The following is a 14411-nucleotide window of genomic DNA, read 5'->3' as shown; positions in this document are numbered from 1 at the left end:
TTTTGGATATAGATTAGTGAGGAAACTAATCAATAAATAGTAGATTAACAAATCCAAGTCTAGGTTTGTCTAGTATATTTCATCTAACAAACACGGCATAAAAGTTCTCTTAAAAAAATAAGGAATCAAACTTTTTGAAAAAGTTTTTCTATAAATAGGTTGATCCATTTGAAAGTTGAAAGAGAGATTTGTTTACATTTTTTATGAATTTTTGGTAGAAAAAAATAGAGGAGATGAAGTTGAAGATAAAAATATATAATAGAAGAACAAAACTAAGAAAGGATTTTATTTTTAAATAAATAAACATATATATATATATAATAGATACTTCGGATTAATTCGGTTCTCGGATTGGTTTGGTTCTATTATACCCCTAATCCGGAACCGAACCAAATCAATCAGATTTTTTTATATACAATTCGTACCCAAACCAAACCATGCTCAATCCGAACCAATCCAATCCAAAAGACTTCGGATTGGTTTGATTCTCGGATTTACCCAATCCAATGTGCACCCCTACTAGTTACACAACTTGACACCTCCATATGGAAACCCAAAGGGACAGATGTGCCTCCAACAAACTTGATATGCACATCAGCAAAAGGATAAGACAAGAGCTTCTTCCATCGCACCTATCTTATTTTTAAGATTGTTTCATTATAAGCATTTATTTAATAACTTCTTCCCTCACATCTCAATAAAATGCATTTAAAATTGATCTTTTCATAAACTGAAATAAGGTCTTTCATCTCATAAACAGGATGGAGAAGATCCATGGATGATGAGCTAACATCTAATGATGACAATGTCCTCGATATACAGAAAGAGCACGATATATCACACCTTCATACATTTTTGTCACAAAAAAAACATTAAGTACTTGGACAAATAAACTAATCAATAAGGCGAGTAAAGTTCCTAGGCCATGCAACACATGATCCCTTTCTAACTTCGCCTAAAGTTGAATGATATCCATCTGGTTCAGGCAATTCAACATCTCCATTGTCCACAAAATCAACGACAACCTTGTATACATCTTTCGAAAGAGCTTTGCCAAGAAGCATTTGGGGTTCATTCCCAATATAAGCTGTTCCATAAGCAACAACCTGTTTACGCCATGATAACAGCTTGCATTGTTGCCATCTCATTGAAGGTTGATCATTCCCTGATGTGTTGGAAACTGAAAGTGAGGCAGTCGACTCTGATGTCTCCGGTTCAACCAATGCTCTTGATTGGGATCCTGGAGCCAAGTGTTGCTGCAATAAAGTAACATCATATGCATTATACATGATAATTGAAGAAAAATTAAAATTATTTAAAGTTAAAAACTTATCCGGAATGCCAATATAAATTGACCTTGATCAAAACTAGGAAGAAAGAAATTCTTTTGCATGCAAATATGATTTTTAAAAAATTAATAATATTGCTATAAATGCCAAATTGAAGAAAATCTAATTCTATTTAAATTTTAAAAATAAACAAGAATTCCAAATAGAAAATTACCTTGATCAACTGTTTCAGATTTTCAAGTTCTATGATAGCGTATTCCATTCGGGACTCGAGATTCTTAATTGATGTCGTTTGCTCTTCTATTTTCCTTTCACTGAGAGCCAATTGTTCAAGAGCTGCTGCTGACCCTACAATTTGAGTTCTGGACACGTTCCCAACACCTCGAACACGACCTCTCATATCAATACCAAAGACTTGAGTCAATGGATCGTTGAGAATGTCGTGGGAATTGTCTTCACCTTGGTTCAAAAGTAATTCTTTTACTTTTTCCTGCAATATGATGCAACCATCTAAGTAAAATTTTGAATATATTTTAAAGAGAGATTCTATTGCCACACTAACTTTTGTTAAGGCCACCCCATTCATATGTAAGTCACCAAAGAATTAGCACAATCTTGGAGTGGCATTAGAAAAAGTTGGTGTGGCAATAGAAGCTCTCTATTTTAAATTCAATAACATAAAGTGTAAGACAACAAATCCACCATGGGTGAAGACACGCTACTGGGGATAGAACCATCCTTTCTTGTATGGGCTTGGATCCACACTGCAGCCCTAGTAATCGGGGGGTCATTATCCTTCCGTTGACGTTTCTATATTTCCACAAACTTCACATTATTAGTTTTAAAGGAGAGAAAGCAATTTGCATGTGTTATAAAAGTGCCAATACTAACCATTTTTTCCTCCAATCTCGCATGGCCATGCCTGCCACTTGTGTGATAAATATTCAGATTCTTCCTCACCTTAGCATTTGTTTTCCGTTGTTTTACAGTTTTGGGATCCGAATTATGTGCAACAAAAGCTTCCCATTCTTCAGGCCCAACTCTTGGAGGACGATGGTTCAACCTCTCTTTATCAGTTGAATGAGGATCAAGATACTTAATCCTCAATTTAGTCTTGTACTTCCTGAACATTTCAGACATGTTTTTGAGGCATTTATCTTTGTAGGGTTGAGGAACAATAAACTCTTCCTGTAAGAAGACGAGATTGAATCAAGTTTTCACAGAAGAGGCAAGATACGTCTCGCACGAAATGTCATTATATGAAGAACAAAATATGATAGGTAAGCTGGACTTGAACCCACAACCTCAAATTAGCTTTGCAACATGTCAAACCAACTAAGCTATGGGCCTAAAGCCCATGAAAAAATATTTTACCTGTAGGAGCGTCCAGATTTCTTCTTTCTTACTCTTTGGCACTGCACGCCAATCCTTGATGGAAATAGGGACATGGGTGCGAACAAGCTCTCCACATCTTGTAGCCAACTTGTGCGAGTGGTCGCCCACGGGTAGACCAAATGCATTTAAGGTAATCAGAGGCTTGTTCTGTGACGACGATGAAATTCCTAAACCATACAAAATGCATTCCTATATAAAAGATATATCATTTAAACTAACGCATGGAATTATAACAGTAGTGAAACAATTGCATTTACCTGCATTTTCAGAATTTTCAGTATCTTCCTCAGACATTGAAGTTCCTGAACCATACAAAAGGCATGTTCTGTATAAAAAGATATATAATTTAAAATAGAGAGAGAGATTCTAGTGCCACACCAACTTTTGTTAATGCCACCCCCAATGCATATGTACATCACCAAAGAATTAGCACACATCTTGGGGTGGTGTTAGCAAAAGTTCGTGCGGCTATAGAAGCTCTCTTAAACTAATGCAAGGAATTATTTCAGTGGTGAAGCAATTGCATTTACCTGCATTTTCAGAACTTCCAGTGTCTTCCTCAGACATTGCAACAGCCATTCTTGGTCTCAACTCTTATCTGGAAAACATCTACTTGGAATGCTGAATAAGATACAACAGGTGCTCGACATGCATGATACACCATTTAAGAATTATAACATCATAATGGGTGTCACATGCATTAGAAAAGGACTTGGAAGATAAGACACCGAAAAAAGAAAACGAAACTGTTATGGTAGGTCATTAAGACCTTCTAAAGCCTACTTCAGATAATAATCTATGAGACCCTATAATTAAAAGATACAGCTGATCAGCAAATAAAAATCCCAATTTTTTACCGGTCTATCAGGAAAAACATAACTTCATTACAGAAAAACAAAACTCATATGCATGTTTGACATATAAACCATAAGGACTTCTCAAACCACAACTAGATCTACTAATCCAAAATAGACGCATGGAAGAGGTTCACATAAGGACACAAGTATTTTCCAACCGGTCAAGGTTCTTAAACACTTCAGAAATCATTACTTATTGCAAGAAGATGGAGGCCAATATAAGAGTCATTATTCTCTCTCAGTTGAACTTATCCCTAATAAGAAATGTTTCCAGATTAACTTACATTTTATCAAGTTGTCTGCACATCTCAACTAGTTTGCGAACAAAATTATGTCGGGAAGCAGAAGAATGCAACCTTCATATGGATAGAAAAAGAATGAAATCTTAAAAGTATCTAAATTCTTTGGTTCAGTTAATTAATTATTTTTATACTACGTTGATCACTGTATCTTGGATTATGAGCTGCTTAACTTGGAGATACCCATAATCACTATTCTTGGCTTGCTGGGCAAGAAAAGAAAAACAAAAACTATTTTTGGCTTACTCAGCAATACTGAAATCCCAATCTTGGTTTACAGGTAAACTCTAATTCGGATTTTAATCTCCTTCATGAATGATCTTATCAAGACTCGAAGAAAGAGATGTTCTTCATTGTTAAGTACCATATCAGATTTTGTATACGGTGATATTCAAGAATCTGTTATCCCACTGAACACAACTGCTCCTTACAGAGTACAGTTACTTGAATTTTTTGCTCTTTCATGAGTTCTAGTTTTGTGCATCAAAGCTTGTTTCTCCTAGTGATGAAGTACACAACTTTAAGAATATATGAGACTAACTAATCTCTTAGTCATGTGTTTTCATACTTGAGAAAAAGCTCGTGAACTCTAATTACTAATGTGGATAACTTATGTGAACCTGACTCTTCAAGTTCCAACAAGATTATTAGTTTAATGTTGGTATCGTAATGTGGGAGCATCTCCATGCTAGGGCAGGGTGGTCCACGAGGTCGAGCACATTGGAGCTGGGGCAAATGAGATGGGACCTTGTAATAGGGGTGGTCCATGAGATGGGGGCCAACTAAGGGAAAGGACTTGACGAAGTACTCTAGGATTTGAGATAGAATAATTAATCTCATTCACCTTATCAGTCGTGGCTTTTGTGCAATATTGTTTAATGTTTTGCATCAAATTGGTATTACCGTATTAGAGCAGATCCTGATTTCAAGTCTCCTTGGCATGAGTGAATGATGGGGGAGCATCTTCACCGTGCGCAGGGTGGCCCACAAGGTGGGGCCCTTTTGTAGGGTGGTGCATAAGGTGGGAACTTGTTAATAGGGGAGACCCACAAAATGGGGCTCACTAGAGGGGATGGCTTGACTGGGTATTCCAAGCTATGAGATAAAGGAATCAATCTCGCATTCCTGATCAATCGAGGTTTTTGTGGAGTATCAGTTAATGTCCTGCATTACACTATGACACCTTCTACAGATTTTAGAAAGATCATCTCTTTGGAACGCATCAAACAATGGTTTCCACCCCGTGCATGTGTGTTACACGTTCATCCATTCCATTTATGGTGTGGCTCAAACAAGGTATTTCCATTTTCTCAACATCAAGAATTACTACAAAGTATTGCAGGTTGATTATGATGCAATAGATGAGAAAATCAAATTAACTCAGAGATTAGATTGATCTATTAACTATCACTCAAACAAGACGTGATCAAAACTTGGATTTCTAGATAAAAGATAGATAGCTATACAACCTTGAAAAATAACTATCTTAAATCAATTTTCTCATCCAAAATCGGACGAACTTTACTAAACCATCTTTTTAAAATAATAAAGGATACTTTATCAAAAAAAAAAAAAAAAACAAATAATAATAATAATAGAGGATACAAAAGGCATTAATTCTTTGATGCAGGACTACGAAAACATAATATGTTGAGTCTCAGAATTAGAATAAATTAACATGAACAATTCAAGTTATAAAATACAACTTAATCAACCACAAACCAAATAATATTTCTAAAAGGTGACAAAGTGGTGTGAGACCTAATCACAATCCTACAGTGTATAATGAATCCAATAGGACTCCTACTGGTTTAGGATTTCAAGTCAATATGAATCAGATTTCTTGATTCTCTCAAGGATTTCAAAAAAAGTCAGGCTCAAATGTTATGTCTAGATGTGGCAAATACAATAATAAAATAGGAACACATCTCAAAAGTGCATATAACTTCCAGTAGCTAATATTTTCAATTGGATAAGCAAAATAATGGATGAAATAGGGTCTTGAAAAAAAATTGTTGGCCAGGTGTATGTGCTAGAGTGTAGTTTAAAATTTTGGGGGACTATGGAGGGAGATTTGGATTTAGGGTAGATTTAGATCCTGTTGGGCCTCCCTCCTTTTGCTGTGTGCTGGAGGATTTGGTTGGAGAGGAACAAGAGGGTCTTTCAAGGGGTGAGTCCTCAAGCTAGGAGATCTTTTTGAACATTTTAGGGTTACTATTTTTTTGGTGTAAACTGTTTTCCAATTTTAGAGGTGGTTTTTTAGAGGAATTTGTTTTTAGGTGGGAGTCCTGGTGCTCTGCCTAGCCATTTTTTCTTTGCTTTGTGGGATGTTCACGTCGATTACCTCTGTACATCCTTTCTTCTTTCTTTTGAATAAAATTATACTTGTAAAAATAGAATTCAGATGGGATGTATAGGGCTGAATAAGGGTACTACAAGGTTTGTATTAGGCTGAAATATGTTAACTAAATGGGAAGAAGGGTCAGGGAAGATTCAATTGATGTTTAGGTGGTTGAGCAGGGTTCGGCTGCTATAAAAAGGATTTTACAATTGATTCAGCAGTGGTATAAGGCATGCGGGTGAGGTTCGAATGGTTATTAGAGGCGTTGTCCAAGTTCAGCTGGGATGGCAATGTTTAAAAAATTAGCTAACAGGGGATTAGGGTTTAAATACGTGTTTTTGGGGTAGATGTAGATCTAATGTTAGGTTAGGTTTCAGATTTTAAAAGAAAAAGATGTAGGACAGAGAAAAACTTTTTACCTGAAAATTAAGAAGAAAACTAGAATATTTACCTTAGATTTACACGAGGTTTGGCTTCACACCAATCATTTGCTGGAGAACTAAGAAAAAATTTGTAAATTTCATTCATTAATTGATAATAGAATCTCTCTATAAAAGTATTCACAGGTTTTCTAAAACCTAAAATCAATCTCAGCCATCAAAAATGATATAGGATAAAGATCAAAACATAACCTAACCAATAAGCAAGATATTTAATTAAAACCCCCTACAATTAATAGAAATTAATAATAAGCCCCTAAATATATCATAATATCAAATAAACTCATGATGAGAAAATAAATCACAAAAAATTGAAAAATAATAAAATAAACAAAGCTAATATTAAAAATTTACTTCAACGGGCCTCCATGCTCCATAAAAGCAGCCCATTGCATCTTCTTATTGTGGGGTCTTCTAAATGCTATGGAAATGGTTTCTTCTACATATGATGCTCCAGTAACTCTAATATATGCCCAAATATAAATCATCCATCCATAATATCATAAAAGGGCTTTCCTCCTATGATATATACCCAATACAATGAGGTTCTGATATCCTCATTGTTCTTCCCTTGTTTTTGCTAACATAAATGTCAATAATTCATGGTCAAGTTCTTTTAAAATATATTTAAATTCTGATATCCTCATTTTTGCTAATAGAGGAGAAAAACAAAGTAGGATATTCAAGTGCGTCCACATCTTTCTTCAATCATTTTGGGGACATTAAAACAGAAAGACATTAGAATGCCAGACATTGAAGAGTCAAGGTCTACCAAATATCAGTAATGATTTGCCCATTCAAGCATTCACAATAGTACTTTCATTATTCATATTGCCAAGCATATTGATTGATATATTTCTTCAGTCTGAATATCTATGTTTGACGTGCTTTGGATTGCATGTCTAACATTGCACATGGCAAATGGGACAATGTTCGAGAACAAGTTGAATACATGTTTGAACAGGGCCATCATGTTTTAGTTGGGACCACCAGGTAAATCTTCTACTACTGCTTTTCACTATATTTTGTGTTACATCATAGCTTGTTGCTAGGTTTTCTCTATACTCTTTAATCTTGCACCAATTTATTACTATCTTAAAATGGTATAGTTCATAAATTTGTCTTGAATAAAAGTAATCCTACTATAAGATGTTCTTACTCTTCCGAAACCAACTATTTTCTTAGATGTTCTTATGTCACTCACATACCACACAACTTTTTCTATTAATCGTTTTCTAGAAAACTCTCTTCATCTGGTTGAAACATTAAGAATGTTGAGTATCCGTTTGAGCCTCCAAAGGAACCAAATATCCATCTGTTTCATTTCAGACGTTTATGTTTAAAACCAATTTTCAGAATAATATGGGAGCTTCTGAAGGAAAGGAATATCATTGGAGCTCTTTCTTCATGTGTATGGTTGCCGCACAAGAGAAAGAAGAATTAAAAAAACATTTTTTTTTTTGTTTGAACGATAAGGATTAAAACAACATCAACCTGAACTTTTTTTCCTCAATCCACAGTTTCGACTACAAATATAACCCACTTACCCCAAAAGGAATAAAGCCTTCTTCAAAATAATAATCTAATAATTTGACACTTTACCTACCAAAAACATTGTAGCTTTTTAGCCAAATAGGACATATGTTTTAAATATACAAATATCTCTTAAATAATGAAGGAACACTAAACATTGATTTTTTAACCATTTAAATACAGATCACTCAACTCTACTAATTCAAAGTTTAATAAAGATTTCTAAATGCAAATACCAGTATTATGAAGGCATGCGCCTCGGGCATGCCTCTAGGTGAGGCGTAACAACTACGCCTTAGTATAGGTAAGGCAGGGCATGTTTTTCAAGGCGGGGAGGGAGGTGCACACCTGAGCTGCACCTCAGGCTAGGCGCATGAAGTGTACGCCTCACTTACATATCAAATAAAATGATATTGTTTTTTGTAAATCCCTTTTAATTGGTTGATGTAACCTATTAGATAAATAATGATGAACCATTCCACATATATTTTCTTTGTACTCTTTTATTTTTTTTTACAATTTACTGTATATTGATGAGGGTTATGTGTTACCCAATGACGATGATGAGTGATGCTTTGAGGCTTGCTCATAGTTGATATTTTTGAATTTTGATACTTATCTTTTTGTTAATCATACTCTTAGTATGAGGATATTGAATGAGAATTTGTGATTGTGTCTTAAACTTTTAAGTTCTAAATTTCAATTTAATTTATTGTACGTAGTTCCTTATTTTTATGATATTTTATTCATACTTGATTTTATTGTTAGTTTTTTACTTGCTTATTCTGGTTTAGCCTAACCTATGTATAGAAATTGAAAAACTAAATACTTGTATATAAATATAAATTTTATATTTGTTGTAATTGTAGAATATTTATAAATTTTATAAAGTAGCCTAACCTACTTTCACTATTTAATTTTTTATTTACATGATCTTTTTAATTTTACTGCGTCTTACTTCACTCAGGCATGCGCCTTAGGCACTAGGAGGCCTTTGCGCCTTTCCCCCTTAACTACACTGGAAAATACTGGTTTTTAGAATTAATTAAGTAGAAAAGAACACTCTTTTAGTCATTATCGCACATAACCAACTCCAAAAACATATATTTGAACTTCGAACCTTTTTTTTTAAATGTTTGTGTTCAGTAAGTGAAGGGTTCAAGGGGGTTTGAACTTCAAATCCTAAGAAGAAAAATTCATAAATCAGATTAAAACATTCAGTAACACTCTATAAAACTAATCCATGTACAAAAAATTGTGTAAAAACCCAATTCACCTTTAGAAAACATTTTTTATAACTAATCCCTACTCATCATTTAAAATCTCGTTTAGATTTGATGTTTCAAGTTTTTCAAAATATTGAAACGATAGCAAAACATTACCGAAACATTCGATACATTCACTGCATTAAATTAGAATTTTAAAAAAGTCCTTCATTGAAGACCGTGGTCAATGGGAGTGCCATTAGTTTCAAATTACAAGGTATCTCAAATATTTCCTCAAAACGAGGACTTTCTCTAAAAACCCAAGTCTTCCAAAGGAGACCGCAGTCAATATTTACTCAAACATGAGGGCTTTGTTACCAAGTCTTCTAATGGAGACTGCAGACAAGGGCATTTCACCCCCTCCTTGAAAGCAACTTTACTCTTTCAAAAAAAGAAACAAAGAAGAAGAAAAAAAAAAAATACATAGGAGAGAAGAATAAAAAGAAGAAGGGGAGGAAAAGGAAGAAGACCGATCGGCAAAAATCCGACGATCTAGCCACGGGTCTCTCTCTCTCTCTCTCTCTCTCTCTCTCTCTCTCTCTCTCTCTCTCATTCTTCTTTTCTTCATCTTCTCCTCTTCTATATCTCTCAGACTCACACTCAAGGAAAAAAATACCGAAACTATCGAATATTTCAATTTTTTTTTTTTTTTTTTTTTTTGTAAGTTAAGTTTTATTGACGACGAGGACAAGAAGTACGGAGAAGAAACAAACAACAAAGAAGGCCAACGGGATAAAAACCAAGGCACGACAACATTCTAAAATGTTGAAAAATCAAGATGTTCAGCCAAAACATTCCGAAATGAAATTTTGAAATGTTTCTACTTACATTTTCTTTTTGAATGTTGGCAATCATTGGAGCATGAATGATTTTTTTAATGGAAACCTAATCCTTACTAAACTTTTTTTTTTGTTGTTGTTGTATGGTTGTAGTCATTGAAACATTTTTCAAACACAAAAAAGAAATTAGTGTAGTTATATAATGATCCTAGTTAAATACTTTAATAACTTAATTACTTCAAATCAGTGTTTTTAGAGGTGTGTGAGGCTTACTCCTAAAGGCGAGCCTCAAGATTAGGCTCATTAAGAACCCCCTGAGGCATAAGGTTGAAACCTTAAAGCAATTAAGGCTTACACCTCAAACCATGAGGCACCTAAAAGGCATATGCCTTTTGGCCGGGGCACGCCTCACATTATTTTATTTTATTTTTTAAAATAATGCATTTCTTCCTCATCCTTCTTATTATTTTATTGCTAGCTTACTTCTTTTTTATTATCTGAGTAAGGCATTGTAAGTTTCACTTTTTTTTCTTTTTTACTTCTATTTCTTCGCTACTTCTAGTATACAATATAACTTGAACACTTAGAAATGAATTCGAATACAAAATAGTAATATATATATAAAGAAAATCGTTGAGTTAAGGTGTTTTATAAGTAATTTTTGTAGTATTTAGTATTATACATATGGAAGTTTGTGACAAAAATAATATTTAATTATATTTTTGTAATGAATATAAAATAATTAGTTATTATAAAGACTTTCAACTATTCTAATACAAATATTTCTATTAAGCTCAAATATAAAATAATAATATGTTATATTATTATGGATTAAAAATTGAAATTTGATAGAGTGGATTTGAAATATATAAATATGCAATGATTATCCTAAGCTTGAGATTTTATATCATATTATTTATTTAAAAACATCATGCATGTGAGGCTTACGCTTTACACCTCGAGGCATTGGCCAACTGAGTGCCTAGCCTCACGTCTTAGCGACTAAAAACATTGCTTCAAATCATAAGAACAAGGCACACCAAGTCATCTCAGTCTTCAAATATTTTTAGGTTCAATCTAAATCTGGAAGTTGGGGATGTAGTAGAAGAACTGAAAAAGACATTGAAATGCCAGACTTCTACGTCACGTTCACGAATGACTGAGATGATGACATGGTGAGCCATCAAGGTCTATGATGATTTTTAAAACCATGAAAGTGCAATACTTTGGAATATATAGGCTGAAGATTAAGCACTCTTCTGGCACAATATGAGTAAATTGTTCAATTCAGAATATCAAATGTAATGTATTGGCCAACACGTAACAGCATTGGCCGAGACCCATACGAAACATTGACCTCAAAGCATCAAATGTTTCAGATTGTTTCGTTCTATATGGTATCCATTTTTCTCCTAATTGACATATTGCATAGAGATGAGATCTAGGCAATTAACATCCCTACATCCTAAGTATTAAATACTTTAATAAAGTTTTTCATAACAAAGCCTCTTAACATGATCCATCTCTTGCTAGCAAAAATCCCAAAACAAACAAAATAAGATTCTTACTTCTTTAATATTCACAGAGACCGCTATTTTCAAATGGTACTGTTTTACCAAAGGAAAGATCCATTAAAATGAAGAGAACTGAGAACCAGTGATAACTAACTTACAATGCGAACCAGAGATCAACAACAAAGTCTCAAATACAGAACACCTAAAACCCAAAACGACCATCACAACCACCATTTCCCTGTAAACTGAAGCTCTCAAGCTGTGTTACAAACATTCCAACCCCAACTCGTAAGAAACTAACACAATTCAATTATTTACAGTCTAGTAAATGGATTTACCCTAGAATTTCTTGAATTTAATTAGAATCATAAACCCAAACTTGAAATCTCAGAATAAAACACAGATTTCATGAAGGAAAACGGAATCGTAAGGGGAAAAACAAAAAATAATAATAATAATAATAATAATTCAAGAGAGTACCTGTACGGTCCGAACAACCAAGTAAGATCGAGAGAAACAGGAGAGAAGCTAAAAGTACCCCATTGAAGCAGAAATCAGATTGCAACTAAACTAGCAAAGAAGATTGGGAAACTTTTTATGATCAGAAAGAAGATCTTTTCCTCTCTCGATGCTTTTGATTCGAAGCTTTTAGACGAAGAAAAGAGGAGAAAACCACGATGGCGCAAGAACGCTGTTTTTCTGTGCCCTAGAAATGGGAAGGCGCGTCTAATTTTGTTCAAGTTCACGCAATTTTTTCAATTTAACTATCAGGAACGGTTCCTAAAGTTAATAACCAGCAATCATCTTGATATAATGACACGTGCGCCTCATATTCCAACGAATATTTCAAATACTCTTCTTTTTTGAACTAATGAAAAATAACATAAAAATCTTTGAATTTTTTTCCCTAAACCAATCATGATATTGCTGATGTGATAGTGATGATGAGAAGAATGAAGATGATTATGATGGTGATAGTGATGGTCATGTGATGATGATGATGGTATTCAGATCAATTTTTTCATTAGTATGTAAGCGAAGACCGAAGTCAAAGTTGGTATGTCAATCATTTGATAACACAAGGAGGTATCTCAAATATTCATAGAAATATAATGGGGCATGTTCAAAATTTAAGAATATAACTAGCAATGTACCAAATAAATAGTAAGGTTCCTCCAAAACTTTAATTCACTTTCCTGCCCATATGAATGAGAAAGTGAAATTCATCTATATTTTTCATCCCCAATTATTTTTCATTCATATCTTCTTCTTCCCTACCACCACAACCACCATTACATTAACCTTATCGTCGTCACCATCACAGTCATCGTCGCATCATCTCCGTCTCCGTTATCACCATCTCCGGCCACCTTCTATTTCTCTTTCTCTCTCTCTCACCTCCTCTGTCACCACCATCACCATGTTCTCCCCCCCATTTTCCTCATCATATTCTTCTTAACTTACTTCAGTCGTCATTATTACCACCACATTCTCCCTTCTTCTTCCTCACTTACCTCCACCACCGTCGTCACCGCCCCCATAGTTGTCGCCTCCGCCTATAATTTTTTCATCCGAACTTGAATTCGAACTTGCTTACAAGCTAAAGTATATATTTCGACCTTTTTGAATATAATGGCGAAGTCGATTTTCATTGAAAACGAAACTAACAAGATCCAAGTATTTTTACCCTAAGTCTTTAGTTAGAATTTTCTCACAATTTTACTCTTAGCTTTTCTCGATATACAAATTAAAAATTCGGGCTATTACAGAGGTTTCATATTAAATTAGGATATTCGCCATCTTCTTGTTTGTTACCTATTATTCTTTTATTTGTTTTCTTTCAACGTTGTATCTCTAACCATTACTATGTGTCTATTATTAAGAGTCAAATCTTTAGAATGGTTTACCTGTACATCTTTAAATTGAAGATATTAGATTTATCAAGTCTTCAGAATTTTTTAACTTATATATCGTCTTGAGTGGGGATCAACTTACTCATAAAGGAGGATGATTCGTCAATTAATTACATTTGCATTTTTTTTTTCTTTCCATAGTGTTTCCTCAATGTTGTTTCATGCACCTATGCATGAACTTGGAGTCAATAGTATGGAACTAATGCCTTGTAAGGAGTATTTTAACTACAATGCCGAGAGTTATATTTTTTTAATTATTTAAATACAACACTCTACTTCCATTCAAATATTTAGTACACATCTTGCGTTCAAAAATTAGGACTCCAAATATGTTATGACTCATACAGCCTGCACGTTCACTGCAAAACATCACAAACTATTAAAAATGAAAAATGTATGCAAAATATAGTGTAGAGGGCATTAGAAGATGCCAACTTATCTATAAGTTGGTAAAGCATGTTGAGGGTTGATTACATGACCAATGTGTTAAACAAATGTTGATTGGCTTCTTTTTTAAAATTCCTTGTGATTTTGTAGATTGATGCTCATATTGAGGTATGGTTGTATGATGATGTGGGTTCAAGAGTTGACTATAATGCACTATGATTGTAGAAGTTATATTTTTATCTCAAGTTTCTCAATTCCAAGTCTCCTAATAGGTTTTCTTATGTATTGGGAATTTCAATTTTTGTCTTATATCTGTTCCAACAAATGTTGATTGATTTCTTTCTTGAAAACCCTTGTGACTTTATAGATTGATGCTCATGTTGAGGCATGGTTGTATGA

The 14411-nt window shown here is 33.9% G+C and overlaps 1 protein-coding gene across 7 annotated transcripts; it reads right to left on the bottom strand.

Moving 5' to 3' along the window:
• Positions 1-703: 703 nt before the first annotated feature.
• Positions 704-12471, bottom strand: LOC147380545 (uncharacterized). Of its 7 annotated transcripts, none has more exons than XM_086431540.1 (9): positions 12193-12471; positions 6633-6680; positions 3215-3305; positions 2942-2986; positions 2664-2851; positions 2181-2477; positions 1992-2099; positions 1504-1779; positions 704-1256 (listed from the first exon to the last, which is right to left on the bottom strand). In XM_086431540.1, exons 3-9 carry the CDS (start codon positions 3261-3263, stop codon positions 894-896), a joined length of 1326 nt encoding a protein of 441 aa, XP_086287666.1. In that variant the 5' UTR covers positions 3264-3305; positions 6633-6680; positions 12193-12471; the 3' UTR covers positions 704-893. The 7 variants fall into 7 exon arrangements, with proteins under 7 accessions (XP_086287666.1, XP_086287668.1, XP_086287670.1 ...); XM_086431542.1 differs by having other exon boundaries at positions 3215-3293; XM_086431544.1 differs by having other exon boundaries at positions 3215-3282.
• Between the last annotated feature and the right edge of the window lie 1940 nt (positions 12472-14411).

The sequence above is a fragment of the Akebia trifoliata genome, unplaced genomic scaffold (assembly GCF_017979445.1).
Source record: "Akebia trifoliata isolate Shusen 1 unplaced genomic scaffold, ASM1797944v1 Contig01311, whole genome shotgun sequence".
Taxonomy (NCBI): Eukaryota; Viridiplantae; Streptophyta; class Magnoliopsida; order Ranunculales; family Lardizabalaceae; genus Akebia; species Akebia trifoliata.
Note: the sequence above shows the minus strand (reverse complement) of the source record. Positions and strands in the feature narration are given on the sequence as shown.

Coding starts and splice junctions, on each gene's coding strand:
- LOC147380545 (XM_086431540.1), bottom strand. CDS start 3,263: ATGGCTGTTGCAATGTCTGAGGAAGACACTGGAAGTTCTGAAAATGCA. Junction 2,478..2,663: donor AAATCTGGACGCTCCTACAG/GTAAAATATTTT, acceptor GTCTTCTTACAG/GAAGAGTTTATTGTTCCTCA. Junction 1,257..1,503: donor ATCTGAAACAGTTGATCAAG/GTAATTTTCTAT, acceptor ACTTTATTGCAG/CAACACTTGGCTCCAGGATC.